Source organism: Prionailurus viverrinus, chromosome D2, assembly GCF_022837055.1.
Source record: "Prionailurus viverrinus isolate Anna chromosome D2, UM_Priviv_1.0, whole genome shotgun sequence".
NCBI classification, from domain to species: Eukaryota; Metazoa; Chordata; class Mammalia; order Carnivora; family Felidae; genus Prionailurus; species Prionailurus viverrinus.
In genome coordinates this window covers 72,321,142-72,333,591 of record NC_062571.1, presented here as the reverse complement: position 1 = coordinate 72,333,591, position 12,450 = coordinate 72,321,142, and the positions used below count along the sequence as shown (strand labels likewise).

At 43.7% G+C, this 12,450-nt stretch overlaps 1 protein-coding gene across 4 annotated transcripts in view; it reads right to left on the bottom strand.

Annotated features, from left to right (window-relative positions):
* Nucleotides 1-11,835, bottom strand: part of FHIP2A (FHF complex subunit HOOK interacting protein 2A) — a 37,177-nt gene extending 25,342 nt beyond the window's left edge. For 2 of the 4 annotated variants that reach the window (XM_047824911.1, XM_047824912.1), the window contains exons 1-2: nucleotides 11,480-11,835; nucleotides 4,538-4,616 (exon numbers count right to left, since the gene is read on the bottom strand). In XM_047824911.1, coding sequence (XP_047680867.1) covers nucleotides 4,538-4,616; nucleotides 11,480-11,524 — 124 coding nt within the window. In that variant the 5' untranslated portion in view covers nucleotides 11,525-11,835. Of the gene's footprint in view, nucleotides 1-1,008; nucleotides 1,512-4,537; nucleotides 4,617-11,025; nucleotides 11,276-11,479 lie in introns of those variants that run through there. The other 2 variants (XM_047824914.1, XM_047824913.1) reach the window with 2 other exon arrangements.
* Nucleotides 11,836-12,450: the final 615 nt, after the last annotated feature.

Below are 12,450 nucleotides of genomic sequence, written 5' to 3'. Positions count from 1 at the left end.
AATTACTCTTAATAAAGGGGTTAAATTACTCTTAATAAAATGTGAAGTTTTCTAGAATATTGAAATGCAAAATATACTTGGAGGGGGGCATGGGTGGCTCAGTTAGTTAAGCGTCCAACTCTTGATTTCAGCTCAGGTCATCTCACAGTTTGTGAGATCAGGTCCTGTGGAGCCTGCTTGGGATTCTCTCTGCCCCTCCTCTGCTTGCATGCACGCTCTCTCTCTCAAAATAAATAAAAATAAATAAACATCAAAATATACTTGGAAATGCCAAGTTCTTACTTACATTTCTATTGTCATTTACTTACTACCGTCATAGTATGTACAACACAATCCTAGTATGCTATATATTTATTTGATGACATGTTGCTTTGTCTGTATGCGTGCACATTTTTGTAAACACACAGTTTAAACCATAACACTAAGCCCTACAGAGAAAACAATGGAAAGACAAGAGTCACCCTTGTTTCCAAGGAGGACATATGTACCACGTTTGATATAATATCTGGCAGGTATTAAAAGCATGGCACCTGGAGGGATACCTGGGTGGCTCAGTCAGTTCAGCGTCCGACCTCGGCTCAGGTCATGATCTCCCAGTTTGTGAGTTCAAGGCCTGTGTTGGACTCTGGGCTGATAGCTCAGAGCCTGGAGCCTGCTTCAGATTCTGTGTCTCATTGTCTCTGCCCCTCCCCCACTTGTGCTCTGTCTCTCTCTCTCTCTCTCTGTCTGTCTCTCTCTTTCTCTCTCAAAAATTAAATGTAAAAAAAAAAATTTAAACAAAACAAACAAAAAAAGCATGGGGCCTGGAATTAGACAACTTGCATTCAAATCTTGGCTCAGTCACTTGTAGTTGGATGACCTTGGCAAACTATTCAAGCCTCAGTCACCAACACCTGTAAAATGGGGCTAATCAACACCAGTAGGTGTTTTTGAATGATTTCAATGAAATGACGTGTGTACAGTTCCATGCCTTAGCACACAGTAAGAATTCAAGAAATGTGAACTTACGGTGTCTCATTTTGTATTCTTCTAAAGTGAGTAGTCTGGCGCTAATAGACGAGAAGTAAGTTTATTTGAAATCTATTTTTTTTAATGATTTTTCTCCTTTAATTGCTGACTTGATATAAACATTCCAGGGAAGAATGAATGTTCAAGCATCGTCTGTTTACAGTCATTAAGGGAGAAAAATGACCAGAAAGACTGTTTAAATCGAGAAGCAAATAAATTGTAAATTTGACTTGACAAATTAAAATCTTTGCTCCCTAGAAGGCAACACGTAGTTTCTGCCGTCTACCCTCATCCCTCCGAAGCTGTATGTAGGTCTCCGTGTGCCGCATTTGCTATTCCTTCCACCTGAAATGCCTTTGTCCTCCTTATCTATCTTGGAACCTCCTACTCATCCTTTAAGATCCAGGTTAGAGGGGCGCCTGGCTGGCTCAGTCAGCCGAGCGTCTGACTCTTGATTTCAGCTCAGGTCATGATCCCAGGATCGTGGGATGGAGCTCCACCCTGGGCTCTGCGCTGACGGTGCAGAGCCTGTTTGAGGTCCTCTCCCTCTCAAAATAAATAAATAAAAATTAAAAAATAAAATCCAGGTTCTAGACTCTGCCTCTTCCCATTTCTCCCTTCTTTGTTTTCTCTCTGTGCCTGATGCAGACGCGCTTGTCCCATACTTTATTATAAAGTACATACTTATTTCTGCTCCTGCAGTGTAAAAAAATCATTTAAAGCAAGAACTTAAGGGGCGCCTGGGTGGCTCAGTCGGTTAAGCGGCCGACTTCGGCTCGGGTCACGATCTCGCGGTCCGGGAGTTCGAGCCCCGCGTCGGGCTCTGGGCTGCCAGCTCAGAGCCTGGAGCCTGTTTCGGATTCTGTGTCTCCCTCTCTCTGACCCTCCCCTGTTCATGCTCTGTCTCAAAAATAAATTAAAAAAACATTAAAAAAATAAATAAATAAAGCAAGAACTTAAGGCCCTTCCTTTAAAGTATTTCCTTTAAAGCTATGGAGGGATGAAAACTTGGGCAAGAATAGTCATTTGAAAAGGCAGCTCCTCTCAAAAAAACTTTCCTATAGGTCTGCTGTCTAAATATCCAAATTAAGGTAGAGATCCCATTTGACATGGAAAGGTATACATATTTTTTGTCTAATTTTTACTTATTACACACCTGTAAAGGATTTTTTCCTTTAAAGAAGAATTACCTGTGACCCCATTGGCTTGCCTGAATACTCTATCGCAGGAGTTGCCAGACTTTGGCCTATGGGACAAATCCAGTCTTGCCATGTGTTTAAGGTGTATCGGAACAAAGGAAAGCTATTGTTTTATATATTGTTGATGGCTACCTTTGCATTACAACAACAGAACTGAGTCGTTGCAACAGAGGCCACAGGGCCCACAAAGCCTAAAATAGTTACCATCTGGCCCTTTACCGGAAAATTTGTCCACCTTTGACCTAATTTATTTCATATTCCCCTTAATCTCCATCCTTCCTATTCACTAAGAAAGACAGAAGCAACCAGAAAATAACTTTTGAAGACTTCGTACATCAACCACATCCACCCTTTCTGAATCTATACCTATATGTTCTGCTTTCTACCTTATTTAATGGATGGCCTGTCCACATGCCTATTAAGGCTAAGCCTGCACGTGTGCCCTAGACCCCATCCCCTTGCCTAGTTAAGGGTATTGCTCAGAAATGATCGCATCTAACTCTTGTTGTCCACCTTTCCCTCCCTGCTACATCATTCCAACAATGTATAAATTGCACTATCTTCCATCTTTAAAAACATATTTTAAGCCCTCTCTTGAAGGGCATCTGGCTGGCTCTGTTGGAAGAGCATGTGACTCTTGATCTCTGGATTGTGGGTTCAAGCCCCACATTGGGTGTAGAGATTACATACATACACACATACATAAATCCGTCTCTTGATATCACATCTCCCTCCGGCTACTGCTCCGCTTCTCAGCCCCCCTTTCCACTGACGTAACAGAGCAGTCCACACACATTGTCTACACAGGTTCTCTGCCCATTTTCTTTTAAACCTACTGCAATCAGGTCTTCTCTCTCCTCCTTGCTATCAAAATGCCTCTTATCAAGTCCACTAATGAGCTCCTCGTGGCTGAGTCCAAAGATCCTTTCTTAGACTTCATTACCCTGACATCACCGTCAATTGACATAATTAATCTCTCTCTTCTAAATCCCAGGACACCATTCTACCTTGGGTGTCTTCTACCCCATGGGCAAACGCAGTACCTTTTGCTATTATTCTCATCATCCTCACCTCTGAACATTGAGCCCCAGGGCTCCATTTCTGAACCCTTTCTCTCTTCCATCTATCCTTACTCCCTACAACATCTCATCCAATCCCAAGGCTTCAAACCCTACTTAAAGGTGATGATTTCAGTTTCACATCTCTGGTTTAGACCCCCACCTTAAATTCCAAATTCCTACTTCCAACTGTCTACCTGACACATCCAACTGGATCTGTAATTGGCATCTCAAATTTAACACGTCCAAAACATTCTTACAAACCTGCTCCTCCTACAGTCGGCCTGTTCTGCTAAGTGGTCTATTTTCCAACTGCCCGAGTCCACAAATTTGGAGTTTCCTTCACTCAGTCTCTCATACCCAACATTCAACCCATCAACAAAGCTTTCTGCAAAACAGATCCAGAATACCATCACTTCTTACCAGCTCCGCCCTGGCTTCAGCCACCACCATTGCTTACAGCATTCCAAAAGTCCCCTAAGGGTTCTACAGTTTCACCTCTGCATCCTTTCGATCTCATTTTTTTCACAGAAGCCAAAGTGGTCCCTTTACGATAGATTACGTTACACCGCCACTCAAAACCCTCTAACCCAAGCTTCCCACCTTGGAGTAAAAGCTAAAGCCCTTATAACAGCTTACAAGGCCCTTCGCAACGGCACCCGGCTCCTGTCTGATGTCACCCCCTCACACTTTTTTCCTTGTTCACGTTGCTCTAGCCACACTGGCTTCCTTGAGGTTCCTAGACTATGCCAAGCATGCTGCATGCTCCAGCCTCAGGGTTTTTGCATTAGGTCCTCCTCCTGAAACCAACCCCCCAGATTTGCTCTCTCTCTCCTTCCGATTCCAACTGAGAGGTCGGCTTGGGCAATGAGGCTTTCTCTAACCTACAATAGCCAGCTGTACCCTTTCCTCCCATGTATACACTTCTATCCTCTCAGCCTGCTTCATTTTCCCCTTAGTACCTACCATCTGACACACTATGTGTATTGGTCGAGTTATTGTTCGCTTCTACGTAGTCAATATATAAACTCTATTAGGACAGGGATTTTGCCTGTTTGATCTACTGTTCATTCTATCACCCAGTGCCTAGAACAATGCCTATGCATAGCAGGTGCTCAACAGACACATTTTTTAAATGAATCTAAAAGAGGAATTAGAAGTACAATAACTTGGCTATAACTTTACATATAAAACAACTTTGAAAACTAATTTGAAACGTATTTTAGTATTTCATAAATTTTCTGTTCAATTAACATTAGCTCTGTTTCTTACCCGAAGTCTCTATGTAGTAATGGGTAATTGCCTTCCAGTGATAAACAAAATCTTCTTGCAAAGGAAGAGAAGGTGCAAGCTGCACAAACACACACACACACACAAAAAGACCACAACGATTAAGAAAATGGCATGAAACGTTTCCTGTACAGTATAACTCTGTATTTGTCTACTAATAATACCAAAGCAGCATAAAAATAAAGGATGAGCTTTAATTCAATTCTATATGTCAGATATCAAAGAGAAACACAGTCAAGAAAGTAACAATGATTTATTAAGAACGAGGAAAAACACATTTATCACATTTATCAATATTATTATTAAACTACAAGAAGTGGGATTCTTTTTTTCCTCCCTGAAACTAGTAACTACGTACGGCTTCAAAAGTAACAGTGTGAAATGAAAAGATGCAATATCCTATTTAAATTATCAGTAAAATGAAATGATCAATAACCAGGGATCTTCGTACCCAGGACTTTGAAATGCAAAACTGTACAAGCTGCTGTGTAATTAGTTACACGTCACCATTACGAACACATATGCCAAAGTCAACCCTGTAATCAGATTAAAACTGTTCCCTACGTTCAGTGACACACAGATGTGAATCTTTTCAAGCCTGGATTAGGCAGCGCATATTTTTAGCAAAATACCTATGTGAACAAGACACTACCAATTTAAATTCCACAGAGCCATAAATGTTTTACATTTTGGCTTTAAAATTTACTTCAGGGGCACCCGGGTGGCTCAGTCGATTGAGCGTCCGACTTCGGCTCAGATCATGATCTCACGGTGCGTGGGTTCGAGGCCCGCGTCCGGCTCTGTGCTGACAGCTCGGAGCCTGGAGCCTGCTTCGGATTCTGTGTCTCCCTCTCTCTCTGCCCCTCCCCTGCTCATGCTCTATCTCTCAAAACTAAATAAATCGTTGGAAAAAAAAATTTTTTTTAAATAAAATTTACTTCAAATGTTTTTAAGACCAAAATTATATCCCTTTGGCCGTTTCACTGCAAACCTGCCAAGTATTTCAAATGTGTGTTAAACAGATGGAAAAAGACCTGGATGCACCTTCCACAACATTGTCTTTTCCTAAAATAGAGAGAATGCACCCCCACCCACCACCCCAGTCCTACTATCGCCCACAAATTTTGGTCAGAATGTTCACAGTTGCCCCGGCTTATTTAAAAACAAATGGGTTTCGGGGCGCCTGGGTGGCGCAGTCGGTTAAGCGTCCGACTTCAGCCAGGTCACGATCTCGCCGTCCGTGAGTTCGAGCCCCGCGTCAGGCTCTGGGCTGATGGCTCGGAGCCTGGAGCCTGATTCCGATTCTGTGTCTCCCTCTCTCTCTGCCCCTCCCCCGTTCATGCTCTGTCTCTCTCTGTCCCAAAAATAAATAAACAAACGTTGAAAAAAAAAAATTTAAAAACAAATGGGTTTCTATTCTGGGAACCTAAAACATGGCACAGCCGACTATCTTTCATTTCCATCTACTTCATCTAAACCGATGACCTAAGAGGTCATGTTACTCCTAGGTCATGTTACTCCTGTCCTACCTGTTCCGTTTTGATTTCTTGGTGGCCTCAAGCAGAGAGACCTTAAATTCTCTTCAAGTTCGAAATCCTGTCAAAACAACCTCAGAACTATTGGGCAAGTTATACACATTGGTCCTGGACACCTTCAGCGTGTCAACCCAGAAGATGAAATGTCTTTAGGAAAGAACATTTCTCGCCATCGCCAACGTTTTCACGCTCGCTCTCATGCTTGCCTGTGTGCACCATTCTGAATCGCGCTGGGTTAAGAGATGCACCTCATTTCCAAATGGAGAGCTGTGAAATTCTTAAAAAGGCTTTCAGATCTTTAACAAAAGGAATTTAAACCTTTGGGATTATTATCCCTGAAGAAGAACATGGGGAGGGACAGTATTTGGGAGACATTGAGAAAAAAATTAGAAAGAAAATTAGAAAGTGTGACCTTTGGAAAACAGAATAACGTTCCTGAAACTTTTAGATTTAAAAAAAAAAAATCTGTTTTAATCAGCTACTTGTTTTTAGGATCGTCTTCAAAGATATCAACACTCTCTTGTTTTGGGGGACCTGGTTTTTTATTCACCACCTTTTATAAAGTTAAATGTATTAACAGTTGGGACAAACTCAAATGAAATCTGGTGTTTCAAAAAAAAAAAAAGAAAGAAAAAACGTACTTAATTTCTTAAGTGTAAATATTGCGATCTGTTAAATTTTTCCAAGGGCATCTCCTTGGTATATAAGTAATTACAGCATCCTTGTTCCAGATTATTTTACCTGTGGGACTTAACTCCATTTCCAAGTCACTAAATCAGAGGATCTTACAGGATTGATGTTGCGACCTTTGTTGTTCTAGTCAAATTCAAAGCAGGCTAGTGTTGCTTACCTGTGACTCTCTCTCTCCCAGGAGTTTGATTTAAATAAGAAACCTATTTATATTTAAGTAGCCGGTGAGACAGTTCCAAACTGCTAATAACTTAGTTTAATAACAATCTTGTTACAACATGAATAAATTTCCTTATATATGTAAAACTTCCTACTAAAATTGTCTTTCACTACTAATTCTAACATGCAAATCACCTGTTTTACCACTATGTAAAATAAACATTTATGCAATGGGTAAAAATTTTAAAATTTAGAATCAGCATGAGGGGATTCTAATTTGCATTAACTTTTTACAAAACAGAGATCAAATTTTTGAAAATTCATGCAGTAACACTCTCGACCAAAACTTGACACGAAGGCCTACCTTGGACATGGCTTTCCCGGGGAAGCCTTGCCAGACTTCTGGCCAAGGATACAGTTCTCTGCACATGCTCTGTGGCACCCTCTCTGAGGCTCGCTCTCTCTTAGCCCTGATCCCACATCTGTCATTGCTGACTTCCACTGCATCGTCAACTCTACAAGGGCTGGGACCGCTTATGGCATCTTTTTCATCACTGAATTCCCGGTTTCCGACTCGTGGCACAGAGTAGGCACTCCATAGTATTTACAGAGTGAAGAAGCAAATGACACAGCAGTTGTTCCCATTTAATGAGCAGTTATGTGCCGGGCACAGTGCTGCAAAGTTTACACTTCCTAGATGGTCTTAAATTATCTTACAATAAACTCCGATTTTTTCCAAACCCCTATTAAGATCCAAAGCCAGTTCACTGCCTCACCCAAGGGAAACACTGCTTGTAACCAGACACTCAGACCATCTTTTTCCAAAAGCCGGAGCACACAGAAAGACCCACAGCGGTAACCCAGAGGAGAGCTCCCCATCTGCCACCAAAGCCCCATCTGCTCACTCTCCCACGTGCATCGTGAACACTCCACGCCCTAATCGTCTAAGTGCTTCTTCCTCCTAACCTCTTCCCTAAGGCCTCTCCTACCTTCCCTGCCTTTCCCAAGGCCAGCCCCAGCCTCCCTTCCTCCAGAGAGCCTTCTCCAAGCCCTGCGATCCTGTGTGCCCCCACAGAACTCCTTGGCTGAACAATCATCCAAAAATTAATAATAATGGTTCACATTTATGAAGCACGTACAATGTACCAGGTACCGCACTAGGCATTTCATATATATTGTCTCGTTTAAATTTCACAATAATCCCATGAGATAGGTATCATTATTTCCATTTTACAATGAGGAAGTTGAAATGTACAAGGATTAAGTAACTTGTCCTGCAAGGGAGGAAAGGGTCGGCCGTAGAACTGAGACCCTGTTCTATACAGCTCTAGGGGCTAGGCCGCACTCTTGTGCACTGTTTGATCTTTAATTTGTGTATTTGTTTTGTCTGCTAAATTAGACTGTAAGCATTGTGAGCAAGGACGCAGGTATACCTTCTTTCCTCTGCGCTGTGCCACGCTTTCATGGTAGGCTCATAAAACATCTGCTGAACAACTAAAGTTAGAGATCCTGTCAGAAAAGAATACGCCTAAGAAAACACTACAGATGTTTGATTTGAAGTTTTAATTGCCAGGGCAGAATAGTTTTTCAAAAATTACTGGTTTCAACAATCATCAACTCTTCACTCTACTTTGAAAAGATACACACCCTGAAAAATGACTTCCATTGAATTAATTAGCTAAAGTTGATAAAACTTCCTTCCCTTATCCTCTTGGAATAAATCTGCCCCCGAAAGGGTGAAACTGGCTGAAATTTAAAAAGAACCAGCCCCTGGCAGATTACCTAGGACAGACCAGGCCCTCAACAAACATTGAATTGTACTAAATGGAAAGTGTTTTACTTGTACTTTGGAGAAATTGGACTAGCATGATCCTGTCCAACCTCGGAACTAACTACCAGAGAGGCCTGATTTCACCCTTGTGACATGTGGCAACAGGCTAAACAAAATGGATTCACTGCAAAACGTACTGGCCGATCATTTTTACTTTGAGGGAAGATTCATTTCTGAAAAGGGAAGCAAGAGGTATGTTACAGTTCTTGTTTTTGATCAAGGTATGAATTTGTCTCCTAAACTCAAAATGCAGTCTATCCACTTAACAACTCATTTTCAAATATTAATCTTGAAAATACCTCATATATTTTTTCCTTACAATGTTAACAGGAAGCGAGGAGAAACCATTAAGTAAACAAAAAGGAAAACTCTGCCTGTAAACCTCATTTAAATGTTAATCTGGTCAACTCTAAAAAACCATTTGAAGGCTGAAGGCTGATCCAATTGAACAAAGAAACCTATAAAGTAATAATATCAAAATGGTTGAAAACAGCAACACAATTGAAAAAAAGGTCATGTCAGCATCTGCACAGAGGATAATGTCCCACCTCTGAAAAACAGGGATAATTATGTTAATTGCAAAACTGTTATCAGAAAATACTCATCGGACAGAAAAGAACATGCTAATTGGGCGTACAAATTAAAAGGAGTACAGAGAAAAGCTAGTGAAATGAACTGATGAGTGGTAAAAGTAGTTTATAGAAGAAAACGCCCGGCAAATAAAATAGAACTGAAAAAATGGAAACCAATCTTCGGCTAGGAAAAAACATTCTTCAAATACCACAAAGATGGCTTACTTATCATTATGTATGAGTTCATTCCCAAGAGGGAATGTAAAAAGGAAAAAGAAAAGTTAGTACGGCCAAAATGTTTTCAGATTTAACCTCCTATCAAGGTAAACTGGAAGGTATCACAGCTAAAAACATTAACTCTAAGAAAATAAAAACATTAGTTTTCTAAATGCAATGTATCAGTTACTAGGACTAGATGATTATAATCCACTCTTAACTTTTTCTCACTTCAGCAAAGTAGGGGAGCTGGATATTACAGAGCCAGTCAGACAACTGACATGCATAATTTGGTAGATGCTAGCATATAGTTACAAAAAGAAAACAAGGACAGAAAACACAGGCCTCGGGATAAAAATGACTCTTTACTGGGAGAATACGAAAACCATCTTTCTTTTTCTAACTACTTATTTCTGTAATAAGGCAGGATCAGCCTGATAGGTAAAGAATGTAAATAATGAAATACATTTTTTAATTCCAATTCCCATTTTTTAATTCAATATTAACCTGTATTCAATGTTAAAATTAAAGGATTCTTGGCATTTTAAGTTAAAAAATAATATAAAATGTAAATGTCACCGTTTTCAGAAATTTCGGTTACGTTCTTCTAACATAAAGGTGCTGCAGACTGTGTATAAGAAAGGAAAATTAAAAGCTGTCCTCAAGTCTAAAACCGTCATCTCCCTCAGTGTAATAACTGCTCTTCATTCAAGAAAACGCTTTCTTGATTTGATACACGTTTTCCCAAGAGCTTGTAGTAGAGCTTAAATGATTTTTAAACATTTCCCACATATCACTTAAAATAACAACTGTACTAAATTTGTTTTTGTTCTCATACTTAATTTAAAAAACCCACTTGATTTTTATCTGACCATAAAAACTATTCTATTGCAGTTAGTTTATTGTTTTTGTTTTTTAAGTTGGGTGAATTTTAGTGTGCTATATCACACACTCTAAACACAGAAAGAGAATGACATTTTTTTAAATTAGCAAAGTACTGCTTTCTCCCACAGGATGCATTTTTCAGTTTGGGCAACTCTCCCTGAGGAAAGAGAAACAACCAAAGTAGAGCAAACTGGACCTCTTATTATTAAAAAGGCAGCGAGACATTCATTTCCTCTTTAGTTACTACTCTTGGGTTAGGCTGTTAGGGTATCTGAATGTCTGTCTACGCTGGTGTCTAAAATCCTCAAAGGAGAGCGTCCAGGAAGAGAGAACAAGAAAGGAAACAGATGGCCTCGCTGCTCTGCGAAGGCTTGGAAGCGGTCTAGACCACGTACTCGACCAGACCCTCCAAACTCCCATTTCACAACAATCAATACGATGCAGCTGAGTTGGGCCGCGAGGCCAACGAAGGCAAGGCCGGCAGGATTAGGAAACCGGGTCCGCGGGCGGCCTCCTCGCAGAGTCGCCCCCCGCTCCCTCCCCCACGCCCCCGGCAGGGGCACACCTTCCTCCCCACCCCACCTTCCAAAGTCAACACGACAGCAAGCCAAACCCAAGCCTGAGCCGTGTCTGGCCGTTTCTTTTGTCCTGTTCCACGGTGATCACTTTTTTCCAGAGCAGGTTAACGGTCCGGGAGTCCTACGGGGTGCGCCCTACGGCCCCGCCAGGTGCTCCCGATCCCCCGGCCCATCAAGGAATCAGGCGACCCCGCTCCGGCCGGGGCACCCGCCCACCCCCTCCCCCGTGGACGCACAGGGACCCGCGCCGGCGCGGGGCAGGACGGCGAGGAGGGGGCCTGCTCCGAGCCAGGCCGCTCGGCCCGGGCGCCCCGACGGCCCCGCCGTGCCCCGGAGCGCCAGCCCCGGCCTCGCCCCTCCGCGGAAACCGGGCCGCCGAGGCCCCGGGCCGAGGCCGCAGGGAGCGTAGGCCGCCGCCATCCCCGGCCTGTCGTGCGCCCGCTGCCCCGCGGCCTTACCGCCTCCACGGCGTGCTGCAGGATGGAGGTGAACTTGGAGAACATCTTGTCCCGGGACTGCAGCAGCCTCTCCCGGGACGACCTGGAGAGCTCCTCGATCCGCCGCCGCCGCCCCTGCTGCGGCTGCCGGGGCCGCTCCAGAGTGAAGGCCGGTGCGGGCGGAGAGGACGAGCAGAGGGCCGAGGCGGGCCCGGGCCCGGCCGCTTCCGGGGTGTGCGGGCGGCGCGGCGGCTCCGGCGGGCGCTGGGACGCGGCGGGCGGCGAGGAGGGCGTTCGGCACGGACTCGGGGGTCCCGCGACGCTCCGGCGGCGGTTGCGGCTCCGGCTCGGACACGGTGGCAGCCCGGCTCGGGTTCCTTCCGCCCGCTCTGCCCGCCGCGGCCTGCAGGGGGCGCCGCCGCGGCCCGGGGAGGCCCGGACCGGGCCTGACCAGCGGCGGGGCGGCCGGACACCGCGGGGGCGGGGGAGGCGCGGGAGGCCGCGGCCGGCTGGGGGCGGGAGCCGGGCGAGCGGACACGGTCGTCCTCACGTTTGAAAAATTCAGCCAGCCTCCGTTTTGTTTCTCCAGGGGAAGTGGCAGGTGTATTTTGTAGGGAAACGTAGCCATACCCGTACGTAATATTCCGAGGTTCGTCTTTTAAGGGCAGATTTGGGAGACTGGTAAGAAACAGCAAAGTATTCCTAAGGCAAAAATGGACCGTGCATTTAAATGCTAAGAAGGAGAACAAATCAACTCATGTTGGTGAAATGGCTTTGCTGATTGGAAATTACATTATTGTTAATTGTTGATTATTCAACATTAAGACAGGAAGCCCCAAATGGACCCATAGTAAGGTGGTTCAGTTAATAGTTGGTAACATGTTTGATTGGTGCAGGGCATTCAGTATTGCATCTTCTATTCTGTTTATCAGATGAAACTGGAAAACAGGGAAAGAATCTGAAGGGCTTCTGTCTGCTAAATGCCTAGAACA